Genomic DNA, 17203 nt, shown 5'->3' on the forward strand with positions numbered 1-17203 from the left:
AGCCCCCAACTCCCTTCCCTTTTAGTCGCCTTCTACGACACGCAGGGAATACGTGGGAGATATTCTTTCTCCCCTATCCCAGGATTTATTTATACTTATTTATATAAATATTTATTTTGCTATGTCGCTGTCTCCCGCGTTAGCAAGGTAGGGCAAGGAAACAGAAGAAAGAATGGCCCAACCCACCCACATACACAAGTATATACATACACGTCCACACATGCAAATATACATACCTATACATCTCAACGTATACATTTATATACACACAGACATATACATATATACACATGTACATAATTCATACTGTTTGCCTTTATTCATTCCCATTGCCACCCCACCACACATGAAATAACAACCCCCTCCCCCCTCATGTGTGCGAGGTAGCACTAGGAAAAGACAACAAAGGCCACATTCATTCACACTCATTCTCTAGCTGTCATGTAATAATGCACCGAAACCACAGCTCCCTTTCCACATCCAGGCCCCACACAACTTTCCATGATTTACCCCAGATGCTTCACATGCCCTGGTTCAATCCATTGACAGCACATCAACCCCGGTATATCACATCGTTCCAATTCACTCTATTCCTTGTACGCCTTTCACCCTCCTGCATGTTCAGGCCCCGATCACTCAAAATCTTTTTCAATCCATCTTTCCACCTCCACTTTGGTCTCCCACTTCTCGTTCCCTCCACCTCTAACACATATATCCTCTTTGTCAATCTTTCCTCACTCATTCTCTCCATGTGACCAAACCATTTCAAAACACTCTCTTCTGCTCTCTCAACCACACTCTTTTTATTACCACACATCTCTCTTACCCTATTATTACGTACTCGATCAAACCACTTCACACCACATATTGTCCTCAAACATCTCATTTCCAGCACATCCACCCTCCTCCGCACAACTCTATCTGTAGCCCATGCCTCGCAACCATATAACATTGTTGGAACCCCTATTCCCTCAAACATACCCATTTTTGCTTTCGGAGATAATGTTCTCAACTTCCACAAATTCTTCAACGCTCCCAAAATTTTCGCCCCCTCCCCCACTCTATATATGAAAATGAATATATATATATATATATCATTATGATACAGTGTGATACAGTGGTTAAATTGATGAAAACTACTATTGACGTTTGTGTAAATAAATTATACATTTCCCTTTTCCATAGCCAGAGGTTGAACCATTATGTGACATTAATTTTTCATTTCATTTCAAGCTAGAAGTTTCAGTTTTCTAAATTATTTCTTACATTTTTCATATATATATATATATATATATATATATATATATATATATATATATATATATATGTATGTGTGTATATATATATATATATATATATTTTTTTTTTTTTTTTCTTTGTCGCTGTCTCCCATGTTTGCGAGGTAGCGCAAGGAAACAGATGAAAGAAATGGCCGAACCCACCCCCATACACATGTATATACATACACGTCCACACACGCAAATATACATACCTACACAGCTTTCCATGGTTAACCCCAGACGCTTCACATGCCCTGATTCAATCCACTGACAGCACGTCAACCGCGGTATACCACATCGCTCCAATTCACTCTATTCCTTGCCCTCCTTTCACCCTCCTGCATGTTCAGGCCCCGATCACACAAAATCTTTTTCACTCCATCTTTCCACCTCCAATTTGGTCTCCCTCTTCTCCTCGTTCCCTCCACCTCCGACACATATATCCTCTTGGTCAATCTTTCCTCACTCATTCTCTCCATGTGCCCAAACCATTTCATAACACCCTCGTCTGCTCTCTCAACCACGCTCTTTTTATTTCCACACATCTCTCTTACCCTTACGTTACTTACTCGATCAAACCACCTCACACCACACATTGTCCTCAAACATCTCATTTCCAGCACATCCATCCTCCTGCGCACAACTCTATCCATAGCCCACGCCTCGCAACCATACAACATTGTTGGAACCACTATTCCTTCAAACATACCCATTTTTGCTTTCCGAGATAATGTTCTCAACTTCCACACATTCTTCAAGGCTCCCAGAATTTTCGCCCCCTCCCCCACCCTATATGTATATATATATATATATATATTATCCCTGGGGATAGGGGTGAAATAATACTTCCCACGCATTCCTCGCGTGTCATGGAAGGCGACTAGAGGGGACGGGAGCGGGGGCCAGAAATCCTCCCCTCCTTGTATTCTTTTAACTTTCTAAAATGGGAAACAGAAGAAGGACTCACGCGGGGAGTGCTCATCCTCCTCGAAGGCTCAGACTGGGGTGTCTAAATGTGTGTGGATGTAACCAAGATGTGAAAAAAGGAGAGATAGGTAGTATGTTTGAGGAAAGGAGCCTGTATGTTTTGGCTCTGAGTGAAACGAAGCTCAAGGGTAAAGGGGAAGAGTGGTTTAGGAATGTCTTGGGAGTAAAGTCTGGGGTTAGTGAGAGGACAAGAGCAAGGGAAGGAGTAGCACTACTCCTGAAACAGGAGTTGTGGGAGTATGTGATAGAATGTAAGAAAGTAAATTCTCGATTAATATGGGTAAAACTGGAAGTTGATGGAGGGAGATGGGTGATTATTGGTGCATATGCACCTGGGCATGAGAAGAAAGATCATGAGAGGCAAGTGTTTTGGGAGCAGCTGAATGAGTGTGTTAGTGGTTTTGATGCACGAGACCGGGTTATAGTGATGGGTGATTTGAATGCAAAGGTGAGTAATGTGGCAGTTGAGGGAATAATTGGTATACATGGGGTCTTCAGTGTTGTAAATGGAAATGGTGAAGAGCTTGTAGATTTATGTGCTGAAAAAGGACTGGTGATTGGGAATACTTGGTTTAAAAAGCGAGATATACATAAGTATACGTATGTAAGTAGGAGAGATGGCCAGAGAGCGTTATTGGGTTACGTGTTAATTGACAGGCACGCGAGAGAGAGACTTTTGGATGTTAATGTGCTGAGAGGTGCAACTGGAGGGATGTCTGATCATTATCTTGTGGAGGCTAAGGTGAAGATTTGTATGGGTTTTCAGAAAAGAAGAGTGAATGTTGGGGTGAAGAGGGTGGTGAGAGTAAGTGAGCTTGGGAAGGAGACTTGTGTGAGGAAGTACCAGGAGAGACTGAGTACAGAATGGAAAAAGGTGAGAACAATGGAAGAAAGGGGAGTGGGGGAGGAATGGGATGTATTTAGGGAATCAGTGATGGAGTGCGCAAAAGATGCTTGTGGCATGAGAAGAGTGGGAGGTGGGTTGATTAGAAAGGGTAGTGAGTGGTGGGATGAAGAAGTAAGATTATTAGTGAAAGAGAGGAGAGAGGCATTTGGACGATTTTTGCAGGGAAAAAATGCAATTGAGTGGGAGATGTATAAAAGAAAGAGACAGGAGGTCAAGAGAAAGGTGCAAGAGGTGAAAAAGAGGGCAAATGAGAGTTGGGGTGAGAGAGTATCATTAAATTTTAGGGAGAATAAAAAGATGTTCTGGAAGGAGGTAAATAAAGTGCGTAAGACAAGGGAGCAAATGGGAACTTCAGTGAAGGGCGCTAATGGGGAGGTGATAACAAGTAGTGGTGATGTGAGGAGATGGAGTGAGTATTTTGAAGGTTTGTTGAATGTGTTTGATGATAGAGTGGCAGATATAGGGTGTTTTGGTCGAGGTGGTGTGCAAAGTGAGAGGGTTAGGGAAAATGATTTGGTAAACAGAGAAGAGGTAGTAAAAGCTTTGCGGAAGATGAAAGCCAGCAAGGCAGCAGGTTTGGATGGTATTGCAGTGGAATTTATTAAAAAAGGGGGTGACTGCATTGGTGACTGGTTGGTAAGGTTATTTAATGTATGTATGACTCATGGTGAGGTGCCTGAGGATTGGCGGAATGCGTGCATAGTGCCATTGTACAAAGGCAAAGGGGATAAGAGTGAGTGCTCAAATTACAGAGGTATAAGTTTGTTGAGTATTCCTGGTAAATTATATGGGAGGGTATTGATTGAGAGGGTGAAGGCAGGTACAGAGCATCAGATTGGGGAAGAGCAGTGTGGTTTCAGAAGTGGTAGAGGATGTGTGGATCAGGTGTTTGCTTTGAAGAATGTATGTGAGAAATACTTAGAAAAGCAAATGGATTTGTATGTAGCATTTATGGATCTGGAGAAGGCATATGATAGTCTTGATAGAGATGCTCTGTGGAAGGTATTAAGAATATATGGTGTGGGAGGCAAGTTGTTAGAAGCGGTGAAAAGTTTTTATCGAGGATGAAAGGCATGTGTATGTGTAGGAAGAGAGGAAAGTGATTGGTTCTCAGTGAATGTAGGTTTGCGGCAGGGGTGTGTGATGTCTCCATGGTTGTTTAATTTGTTTATGGATGGGGTTGTTAGGGAGGTGAATGCAAGAGTTTTAGAAAGAGGGGCAAGTATGAAGTCTGTTGTGGATGAGAGAGCTTGGGAAGTGAGTCAGTTGTTGTTCGCTGATGATACAGCGCTTGTGGCTGATTCATGTGAGAAACTGCAGAAGCTGGTGACTGAGTTTGGTAAAGTGTGTGAAAGAAGAAAGTTAAGAGTAAATGTGAATAAGAGCAAGGTTATTAGGTACAGTAGGGTTGAGGGTCAAGTCAATTGGGAGGTAAGTTTGAATGGAGAAAAACTGGAGGAAGTAAAGTGTTTTAGATATCTGGGAGTGGATCTGGCAGCGGATGGAACCATGGAAGCGGAAGTGGATCATAGGGTGGGGGAGGGGGCGAAAATCCTGGGAGCCTTGAAGAATGTGTGGAAGTCGAGAACATTATCTCGGAAAGCAAAAATGGGTATGTTTGAAGGAATAGTGGTTCCAACAAAGTTGTATGGTTGCGAGGCGTGGGCTATGGATAGAGTTGTGCGCAGGAGGATGGATGTGCTGGAAATGAGATGTTTGAGGACAGTGTGTGGTGTGAGGTGGTTTGATCGAGTAAGTAACGTAAGGGTAAGAGATGTGTGGAAATAAAAAGAGCGTGGTTGAGAGAGCAGAAGAGGGTGTTTTGAAATGGTTTGGGCACATGGAGAGAATGAGTGAGGAAAGATTGACCAAGAGGATATATGTGTCGGAGGTGGAGGGAACGAGGAGAAGTGGGAGACCAAATTGGAGGTGGAAAGATGGAGTGAAAAAGATTTTGTGTGATCGGGGCCTGAACATGCAGGAGGGTGAAAGGAGGGCAAGGAATAGAGTGAATTGGATCGATGTGGTATACCTGGGTTGACGTGCTGTCAGTGGATTGAATCAGGGCATGTGAAGCGTCTGGGGTAAACCATGGAAAGCTGTGTAGGTATGTATATTTGCATGTGTGGACGTGTATGTATATACATGTGTATGGGGGTGGGTTGGGCCATTTCTTTCGTCTGTTTCCTTGCGCTACCTCGCAAACGCGGGAGACCGGGAAAAAAAAACTATTTATTTATTATACTTTGTCGCTGTCTCCCACGTTAGCGAGGTAACACAAGGAAACAGACAAAAGAATGGCCCAACCCACCCACATACTTGTGTATATACATACACATCCACTCACTCACATATACATACCTATACCTTATAACATGTACATATATATACATACACAGACATAATATATATACACATGCTTATAATTCATACTTGCTGCCTTTATTCATTCCCGTCGCCACCCTGCTACACATGAAATAGCATCCCCCTCCCTCCACGAGGTAGGGCTAGGAAAGGACAAAAGGCCACATTCGTTCACACTCAAGTCTTTAGCTGTCATTTGTAATGCACTGAAAACCACAGCTCCCTTTCTACATCCAGGCCCCACAAAACTTTCCTTGGTTTACCTGAGATGCCCCGGTTCAATCCATGGACAGCAGTCAACCCCAGTATACCACATCATTTCAATTCACTCTATTCCTTGCACGCCTTTCACCCTCCTGTATATTCAGGCCCCAGTCGTTCAAAATCTTTATCACTCCATCCTTCCACTTCCAATTTGGTCTCCCCCTTCTCCTCGTTCCCTCCACCTCTGACACATAAATCCTCTGTCAATCTTTCCTCACTCATTCTCTCCATGTGACCAAACCATTTCAATACACCCTCTGCTCTCTCAACTACACTCATTTCATTATCACACATTGCTTCCTGCATTTAGTGAGGTAGCATGAGGAACAGATGAAGAAAAGGCTTTAACATGTCATTAGTATAATGTCACACACGTCAAAAATTATTTTTCTGGTTAACAGACCTCCCAGCGAAGAAAAAAGTCCTCCAAGTACTTCAGCAAGATGGCCATGCTTCATGAAGAGGATGCCCCAATGCCAACTCCAGAGCTCTCGGCTGTAAGACAGCACTTTGCACCAGAGACATCTAGCTCATCGTCTTAAAGACCAGCCCAGAAAGAACCACAGAATCTTTCAGCCTTACTAAGAGGTCTTGAAACCTCAGCCATTGTTACAAAAAGAATGGTTGCCACTCAGGATATTATGTAAAGTAACAGTAAAGACCACAAATATTCATATTTGTGTCAGTTCTTTGATACACTTATAGTCTACCATAGGAATTTGGGTATACTGTTAGCTTCTAAATATGGTATTGACAGACAGATAGTACCTTTTATATACTGTAATTAATTTTGAGTTGATCTCAAAAAAATTAGATTATATTTTTGGGGCAACAAGTAAGGTTACCACCTACAGGCAGATCTCATTGTGATTAGGAGTCATATCCATTATCATTTTTATTTTTATCAGTTCTTCACTTACCATTAATTTTATATGATACAATAGGCACTTCATTTGTCAGTGTTTCAGTTTACCGCATTATCAAATCATCTTTCATTTATCACCTCAGTTTTCATGCATCATCATGACATCCCCAGATTATATATCAGTACTAGTCAGCAGTTTGCATTAATTGCAACATATGCCATTAAAACGAAACTGTAGTTTCTGCTATATAACTTACTACTGGAGTTCTTTTTATACCCACATTCAACATGAACTTTTTTGAATTAGTAGACTAGAGCAGAGTGCATTGAAGTAAAATGGTATATTTTGCTATAGAAGACCCACATTATGTTTGTAGACTAACTTTATGAAGATATTACTACAGAGGAGCCACTTGTTCATGTTAAATCTTTTGTTTTTATTTGTGTGCATTTTATGTCACAGTTTGTTTAAAGAAAATTACTTCTTATTCCGGATTTTGAATGCAAGTATGGTGCAGATTCAGCAGTAGATCCTAATAACCCTTATGCCAGCTAATCTCATCCCATTTTTATTTTTTCTAGCCATCTTGAGTCATAGATTCTTATTTTCTTTTTCATCACACATACCTAGCAATCCCATACTGCCTACCTTCCTTTCCTTGCAAACAGTTGTCTTGAGTCTGTAAGAAATTGAAGGTGTTGACATTTATATCTTTGCTACAGTAAATGTAACACAGATGTTTTGAAATTAAATTTTGTTGGTGACGTTGTGGCCATTTGCTGTCTAGATGCTTGATTAATGAAGAAGCAAGTTTGGTAACCACTGTCTCACATTCTAGTTGTATTTGTTTTCTGTGTTTCTTGAAGTACTGTGTGGCACATGTAGAGTATAGAAAAATGAAACCTCCACATTCAAAAGGGACAGAACTAAATTGAATGTCCATTCGAGCCATGAGGATGTGAAGGTCGTAATTGCCAGGCAGTGACTCCTCTGTTGCATCATATACCTAGTGACCTTTCACAAGTATCCCTTTGCTTTGTGGCCCATTATTAAAGTAAATGCTATTCTTTATGAAATTACTGAATGTCAGATATGGAAAATGGTAAGCAGTATTTATGGTTTACTGTACATTAATACAGTAATGCGATATAAAAATGTTGCCCTTTTTCATTTTCGGTGGTCTTTTTCTTTTCCTAGTTGAATGTGGGTACTGTGCTGCTGGAAATTTGATGTGCACAAAGACAGCCAATGGTGACAAAGCTGAGTGCACCATCTTTTGATAGAACCTTGTCAAGCCAGGGATGAAGTGTATTTTGAGTTTTATTTTTCATGTGTTTGGAAACTATTGCATGAAAATTATAGCATAAAGTCTGTGCCTGTATAATTTCTATATGATGTTTCTGAATACTGTAGAGTTTTGATTTTGTTATCATATGAGTAAAGAAGCTTTGTTTATACTTGAGAGGCTGTTGGGTTCTTTAGATGCTGTGATATATTAGTGTGCAGTGTATCAAGGCTCCTCTGAATATTTGATGTTGATACTGATATGTCTATCATGTGGAACTTAAAATAAGTTATGCTCATGCCTTTTAACTTGTTTTTGTTTTAGATGGTTCCAAGAAAAGGGTATATTACACTCATATTCGTTCAGAAGAGCAAGCATGACACTTGCTTTCCTTTATGACTGGCTGCAACAAAATTTGTTTCAAGATAATCAGTACGTAAAGATTTCATACAACTGATTAATGATTTAAGATGTTAAGGGTTAGATAAATTAAGTAGCTTTACAGAAAGTACAGTCACTGAAGTGGACTATGGAAATTGAGGAGGGTTGTGAAAAAGATCAGGGTTGTTCAACTAGTGGACAGTGAATACTCAAGCTTTTTGATATATGAGTTTTGTTTTTATTAAGATTGTTTTAGTGTATGCGGTTTGTACTTGATTTAATGAATTTTTTATTTTTTTAATTGTTGATCATCGTTTCCTGCATTTGCAAGGCAGTGCTAGGAACAGGTGAAGAAAGGCCACATTTGCTAATCCGTATCATTATTTTAATGTAAATGGAAATCAGTGCAAGAATATTAGGTTTGCAGTGGAAAGAGACATGGTAGTTGAAATGTAAGTTTGAACAGAGAGAACCTGGAAGAATTGAGGTGTTTTAGATAACTGGGAATGGACATGGAAACCGAAGTGAGACACAGGGTTGGTGAAGTGGGTAAAGGTCCTGGACACGCTGATTTTTGTTTTTCCAGTCATGGACAAAAGTCCGCATCAGTGCCAGGCCCTAATTTTAATATAGAGAGCATTATGAAAAGGAAAAATAAGAGATGAGGGAAAGTATGTAAGATTTTGGAGAAAACGCTGTCCTTGAAAATATGCCAGGTCATAGTTATTAGGAAAGATATGAAAGGGTAGAGAGCTCCAAAGCTTCAAGGTATGGTTATTGAAACAGCTCCCCCTTGAGTTGCCAATGTTCACACAATAATTGATGCAGTAGCTTGCCAAGTATTGCATGGTCTAGCTAGTTGTAGGGGAATGCCAGCAGACAGTTCTTGGGAACAAAAACCAAAGTAATACCTATGAAAGAGGGAAGGTGGATAAACAAATTGTTGGGTAGGGCAAGTGCGTCAAGTTTTGAGGTTAGCCTGGCAGAGTTTATTAGTTGGACCGCTTTCAACTCAACTTTGTCAAATAAGGATGCAGAGTTAGAACTGCCATCCAAGGAGAGAGAAAAGTTGAGAATTTTCGAAAGAGAGATGGGAAGAAACTGGGTCTTGGAGGCATTAAACTTCAACAAGATTTCTTCTACCCGACTGAGATATCTTGTGCAAGTCTGAGTTTATAGAGGAAGTTGTGTTGAGATGAGATGCAGATCTACTGAAAGAAAAAGGAGCAAAATTAAAGGACACAGAGGAATGCATGTATGAGTGCCTTTGGTTATTTGTGGAAAACAGAAAATTGGCAATAAAAAGGAGAAAACGTGAAGGGGACAGGACAGGACCTTGAGTGACACTGCTGTGGTGAGGTTGGGGGCTGATCCATCAACAACCCTGGAGATAGATTGGCCAGAGAGGAAGCAAGATATGAGGGAGCAAAGTGTGGAAAGGGAGCTTAGAGATGAGACCCTGATGCCATACCCTGTCAAAAGCTTTGGATATGTGAAGAGCAACTACATAGGATTTCCCAAAAGCTTTCGTTGATGATGATCAGACATTAGTAAGACAGGGAAGAATATCACCAGTGGAACTTACCTTATGGAAACCATGCTGGTGATCAGAGTGAAGACTGAGATTCAAGATGCAAAAGATGTTCTCAGTGGGTTGAATGACAATAGATATGTTAGGAGAAAGTGTCTGTGGGACCTGGTTGTGGTTGAGGGGCTCTAGTTTTTGTGCATTATATATGACACTAAAGAGCTGGTGTGAGTAAATAAGGCTTTTTTTTTTTTCATACCTCATCCTCACAGGCAATAGCAATCAGGTATGAATGAATAGAAAATATAGCTTTTCATCCCTGGGGACAGGAGAGAAAGAATATGGCCCACTGCATGTTGCTGAAGGCAAGTAAGAGGACTAGGAGTAGGGACTTGAAATCATCCCCTCCTGTGTTACATGCCAAAAGAAGGAACAGAGGAAGAAGCCAAGGGAAGATTTTTCCGGTAAGGGTCAGTCATCTTTTGTATATGCTACCTAACTCAGGTGGGAAACGGCAAATACACTTCAAAGAAAATTGTGTTTGTGTACAAGAGAACTAAATAGAAATGTTGGTTTGTAGTGGTTAGAATTTGGACAACCCCGATCTATATTATGTTGTTAAAATTGGCTAATTAATTATCTAAGAGTTAATTAGGTGTCATTCCAATAACAAAACTATGCAGCTGTTATAATTAAAGAAAGTGAGAATACCATGATAATGCCTGTGCAGATTGAAAAAGGCTTTATCTGCAAGTAGGCATTTTTTTTCTTAAGAAGTCTGAATAGGGCCAAAGCCGAGATAAGTGGATATAAATTTATGGCAAGGAAAACCTTTAGTTGTATTCTTCAGCATAATACTTCATGTATCAACTTCCATTTATTTATTATTTTATTTTTTTATTATACTTTGTCGCTGTCTCCCGCGTTTGCGAGGTAGCGCAAGGAAACAGACGAAAGAAATGGCCCAACCCCCCCCCATACACATGTATATACATACGTCCACACACGCAAATATACATACCTACACAGCTTTCCATGGTTTACCCCAGACGCTTCACATGCCTTGATTCAATCCACTGACAGCACGTCAACCCCGGTATACCACATCGCTCCAATTCACTCTATTCCTTGCCCTCCTTTCACCCTCCTGCATGTTCAGGCCCCAATCACACAAAATCTTTTTCACTCCATCTTTCCACCTCCAATTTGGTCTCCCTCTTCTCCTCGTTCCCTCCACCTCCGACACATATATCCTCTTGGTCAATCTTTCCTCACTCATTCTCTCCATGTGCCCAAACCACTTCAAAACACCCTCTTCTGCTCTCTCAACCACGCTCTTTTTATTTCCACACATCTCTCTTACCCTTACGTTACTCACTCGATCAAACCACCTCACACCACACATTGTCCTCAAACATCTCATTTCCAGCACATCCATCCTCCTGCGCACAACTCTATCCATAGCCCACGCCTCGCAACCATACAACATTGTTGGAACCACTATTCCTTCAAACATACCCATTTTTGCTTTCCGAGATAATGTTCTCAACTTCCACACATTCTTCAAGGCCCCCAGAATTTTCGCCCCCTCCCCCACCCTATGACCCACTTCCGCTTCCATGGTTCCATCCGCTGCCAGATCCACTCCCAGATATCTAAAACACTTCACTTCCTCCAGTTTTTCTCCATTCAAACTCACCTCCCAATTGACTTGACCCTCAACCCTACTGTACCTAATAACCTTGCTCTTATTCACATTTACTCTTAACTTTCTTCTTCCACACACTTTACCAAACTCAGTCACCAGCTTCTGCAGTTTCTCACATGAATCAGCCACCAGCGCTGTATCATCAGTGAACAACAACTGACTCACTTCCCAAGCTCTCTCATCCCCAACAGACTTCATACTTGCCCCTCTTTCCAAAACTCTTGCCTTTACCTCCCTAACAACCCCATCCATAAACAAATTAAACAACCATGGAGACATCACACACCCCTGCCGCAAACCTACATTCACTGAGAACCAATCACTTTCCTCTCTTCCTACACGTACACATGCCTTACATCCTCGATAAAAACTTTTCACTGCTTCTAACAACTTGCCTCCCACACCATATATTCTTAATACCTTCCACAGAGCATCTCTATCAACTCTATCATATGCCTTCTCCAGATCCATAAATGCTACATACAAATCCATTTGCTTTTCTAAGTATTTCTCACATACATTCTTCAAAGCAAACACCTGATCCACACATCCTCTACCACTTCTGAAACCACACTGCTCTTCCCCAATCTGATGCTCTGTACATGCCTTCACCCTCTCAATCAATACCCTCCCATATAATTTACCAGGAATACTCAACAAACTTATACCTCTGTAACTTGAGCACTCACTCTTATCCCCTTTGCCTTTGTACAATGGCACTATGCACGCATTCCGCCAATCCTCAGGCACCTCACCATGAGTCATACATACATTAAATAACCTTACCAACCAGTCAACAATACAGTCACCCCCTTTTTTAATAAATTCCACTGCAATACCATCCAAACCTGCTGCCTTGCCGGCTTTCATCTTCCGCAAAGCTTTCACTACCTCTTCTCTGTTTACCAAATCATTTTCCCTAACCCTCTCACTTTGCACACCGCCTCGACCAAAACACCCTATATCTGCCACTCTATCATCAAACACATTCAGCAAACCTTCAAAATACTCACTCCATCTCCTTCTCACATCACCACTACTTGTTATCACCTCCCCATTTGCACCCTTCACTGAAGTTCCCATTTGCTCCCTTGTCTTACGCACTTTATTTACCTCCTTCCAGAACATCTTTTTATTCTCCCTAAAATTTAATGATACTCTCTCACCCCAACTCTCATTTGCCCTTTTTTTCACCTCTTGCACCTTTCTCTTGACCTCCTGTCTCTTTCTTTTATACATCTCCCACTCACTTGCATTTTTCCCCTGCAAAAATCGTCCAAATGCCTCTCTCTTCTCTTTCACTAATAATCTTACTTCTTCATCCCACCACTCACTACCCTTTCTAATCAACCCACCTCCCACTCTTCTCATGCCACAAGCATCTTTTGTGCAATCCATCACTGATTCCCTAAATACATCTCATTCCTCCCCCACTCCCCTTACTTCCATTGTTCTCACCTTTTTCCATTCTGTACTCAGTCTCTCCTGGTACTTCCTCACACAGGTCTCCTTCCCAAGTTCACTTACTCTCACCACCCTCTTCACCCCAACATTCACTCTTCTTTTCTGAAAACCCATACAAATCTTCACCTTAGCCTCCACAAGATAATGATCAGACATCCCTCCAGTTGCACCTCTCAGCACATTAACATCCAAAAGTCTCTCTTTCGCACGCCTGTCAATTAACACGGAATCCAATAACACTCTCTGGCCATATATATATATATATATATATATATATATATATATATATATATATATATATATATGCCCTGTGGATGCTCTGTGGAAGGTATTAAGAATATATGGTGTGGGTGGCAAATTGTTAGAAGCAGTGAAAAGTTTTTATCGAGGATGTAAGGCATGTGTACGTGTAGGAAGAGAGGAAAGTGATTGGTTCTCAGTGAATGTAGGTTTGTGGCAGGGGTGTGTGATGTCTCCATGGTTGTTTAATTTGTTTATGGATGGGGTTGTTAGGGAGGTGAATGCAAGAGTTTTGGAAAGAGGGGCAAGAATGAAGTCTGTTGTGGATGAGAGAGCTTGGGAAGTGAGTCAGTTGTTGTATGCTGATGATACAGCGCTGGTGGCTGATTCATGTGAGAAACTGCAGAAGCTGGTCACTGAGTTTGGTAAAGTGTGTGAAAGAAGAAAGTTGAGAGTAAATGTGAATAAGAGCAAGGTTATTAGGTACAGTAGGGTTGAAGGTCAAGTCAATTGGGAGGTAAGTTTGAATGGAGAAAAACTGGAGGAAGTAAAGTGTTTTAGATATCTGGGAGTGGATCTGGCAGCGGATGGAACCATGGAAGTGGAAGTGAATCATAGGGTGGGGGAGGGGGCGAAAATCCTGGGAGCCTTGAAGAATGTGTGGAAGTCGAGAACATTATCTCGGAAAGCAAAAATGGGTATGTTTGAAGGAATAGTGGTTCCAACAATGTTGTATGGTTGCGAGGCGTGGGCTATGGATAGAGTTGTGCGCAGGAGGGTGGATGTGTTGGAAATGAGATGTTTGAGGACAATATGTGGTGTGAGGTGGTTTGATCGAGTAAGTAATGTAAGGGTAAGAGAGATGTGTGGAAATAAAAAGAGTGTGGTTGAGAGAGCAGAAGAGGGTGTTCTGAAATGGTTTGGTCACATGGAGAGAATGAGTGAGGGATAAAAAGAGTGTGGTTGAGAGAGCAGAAGAGGGTGTTCTGAAATGGTTTGGTTACATGGAGAGAATGAGTGAGGAAAGATTGACAAAGAGGATATATGTGTCAGAGGTGGAGAGAACAAGAAGTGGGAGACCAAATTGGAGGTGGAAAGATGGAGTGAAAAAGATTTTGAGTGATTGCGGCCTGAACATGCAGGAGGGTGAAAAGCATACAAGGAATAGAGTGAATTGGAACGATGTGGTGTGCTGGGGTCGATGTGCTGTCAATGGATTGAACCAGGGCATGTGAAGCGTCTAGGGTAAACCATGGAAAGTTCTGTGGGGCCTGGATGTGGAAAGAGAGCTGTGGTTTTGGTGCATTATTACATGGCAGCTAGAGACTGAGTGTGAACGAATGGGGCCTTTGTTGACTTTTCCTAGCGCTACCTTGCACACGTGAGGGGGGAGGGGGTTGTTATTCCATGTGTGGCGAGGTGGCGATGGGAATGAATAAAGGCAGACAGTATGAATTATGTACATGTGTATACATGTATATGTCTGTGTGTGTATATATATGTATACGTTGAGATGTATAGGTATGTATATTTGCATGTGTAGACGTGTATGTATATACATGTGTATGTGGGTGGGTTGGGCCATTCTTTCTTCTGTTTCCTTGCGCTACCTCGCTAACGCGGGAGACAGCGACAAAGCAAAATAAATAAATATATATATATATATATATATATATATATGTATATATATATATATATATATATATATATATATATATATATATATATATATATATATATTGGAGTGCTGGTGCTCTTTTGCAAGTAGATGTAGCTTGTACTTTTATGACAGACTGATATCGAGTATATTTAACTGACTTAAATGCATATGTTGTACATTGCATTGTAGGTGTACACTTGAGGGAGTTAATCTGTTCTTTTCACCCAGTCAGAAGTACTTTTATTTTTTCCTGTGAATCATATATTTTCTATGAGAATGATAAAATGGGAACATTGTAGAAAAGCTGATGTAGGTGTATTCCTTTCATAAAAGAATGCAGAGATATGATGGAAAATGCAATAGCATGAGTGAAGAGTGATGGAAAGCCAAGTTAAATACATTAGCAAGAGTGAAGTGATGGAAGCCTAGCATTAAAGGAATCAAAAGTATTATTGAAGAAAGGCATATCAGAATTGAGAATGACTGACTGGATACATAAAGATTGTTATGGTATATGACAATGATGTTATGGTTAGTGATTGGTGTATGACAATGGTGATGTCATGGTTAGTGATTGGTGTATGACAATGATGCTATGATGTCATGGCTAGTGATTGGTGCATGTCAGTGATGCTGTAATGTCATGACTAGTTTGATCAGTAAGATTGAGTCTATGGTGTTATGGGGAGAACAGAGGACACATCATTTTAGAATTCTGACAAGTAAATACATGGCTGACTTAAAATGGCTAGGCAGTTGTGATTTAAAGTTATACATTCCATGTTAGTGACACATGCACCTTTGCATCTTCCATACTCATGAACATTTACCCGTTTTGCTTGTAAATTTTCATATTTTACCCCTGGCAACACCGTGGGACCACACATCCCCCAGATTTTAGTTGGGATAAAGCCATGGTATGAATTAATTGCACCATACTGACATAACTAGTAAACCAAGAGGATTAGTTTTACAGTTTGTTTTAAGGACCTTTAGTGCTGCCATAAAACTACATGTGATAAAAGACGACAGTGAAAGTTTGTGCAAATAAGTGTTGACTGGGATATGCAGAGATACGTTGGAGAAGATTTTGCTATGGTCTTCTGCTATTCCTCCCAAAAATTAAACACGCTTTTGCTTCACTTTTACGCAAAACATACATAACACATATGTGTTATTGTATAATGGTTTATGTGTATTTTTCAGTAAAACTGTAAGGATTGGCTTATATAAAACAAAATCGATCTGTGTAAAGTGAAAATTAGGAAACCAAAGAATTGCAACCTAACTATCAGGAGACTGGATGATTGAACAGCATTACAATCTATGGTAATTTAAATATTTAATTCCCTCATAAACCTGCTTAACATTTATGTTTATGTGTACAAATGGAAAACTATGATGTGTTATAACAACTCAGAATGATATGCCTTTGTCCCTTTTGTTGCTGAATTGCTATAGTTAAACCTTAAAATACATCAGTACACAAGTCACCCATGTCCTATACTGTGGTGTTCCCCAAGTGTTTGCTGCGGAGGCAAGATTAATATTTAAAGAGGCCTGTAAATTCTTGTTGAAGTGCAGATTTTTATAGAGCTATTGGCATGCACCATACAATTCTTTCTGTAGCATGCTTGCTTCAAAGTATCTTTCTTTACATATTTGAAATTTTGCCCTCAAATAAATCTTGAACTTGGAGATTGTGTTATTGATGTTATCATTGAAGTCTGAATCAGAAGACTGTGAACTGATTCAGTAAATGACAAGGAATTTTGCTGGCAGCCAGTTCTTGGGGCAAACATGCTGAATTGTAAGTGGTTGATAACACACACACCCACCTTATCTGTGATAGTACAATACTATCCATTGCTGGACATTAGGCAGTGATTCTTTGATGTTTATGTTGTGCATTTCCAAAGTTTATCTTGGTATACATACCTCTGAGAAGATCATGTATTTTCAGTAAAAATGAAAGATGCATTATAAGCAACAACTTTTCATTTAATGTGCATAGAATGGATATATATATATATTATGTACAAATACTCCTGTTAATTTGATCATGTCCCCATTTTGCCATCTGCTGCAGGCAGGCAGTTGTATTTCCCTTATATTTTAAGTATGAAATAGTAACAGGTTTCCTGTGTCTAGTATGCTGTGCCCCATAAATACATTTTCTACAAAATTCTTTGTATAATTTCATACCACACAGGAGAATGTCTGTATGAATATGTATGTATGCGTTGAAATGTATAGGTATGTATATGTG

General features: G+C 40.4%; 1 protein-coding gene across 5 annotated transcripts in view; it reads left to right on the top strand.

Moving 5' to 3' along the window:
- Nucleotides 1–8989, top strand: part of per (period circadian regulator) — a 99603-nt gene extending 90614 nt beyond the window's left edge. For all 5 annotated transcript variants that reach the window (XM_071685208.1, XM_071685206.1, XM_071685207.1 and 2 more), the window contains exon 25: nt 6204–8989. In XM_071685208.1, coding sequence (XP_071541309.1) covers nt 6204–6344 — 141 coding nt within the window. In that variant the 3' untranslated portion in view covers nt 6345–8989. The remainder of the gene's footprint in view (nt 1–6203) is intronic.
- The last annotated feature ends 8214 nt before the right edge of the window (nt 8990–17203 follow it).

Source organism: Panulirus ornatus, chromosome 39 (assembly GCF_036320965.1).
Source record: "Panulirus ornatus isolate Po-2019 chromosome 39, ASM3632096v1, whole genome shotgun sequence".
Classification (NCBI taxonomy): Eukaryota; Metazoa; Arthropoda; class Malacostraca; order Decapoda; family Palinuridae; genus Panulirus; species Panulirus ornatus.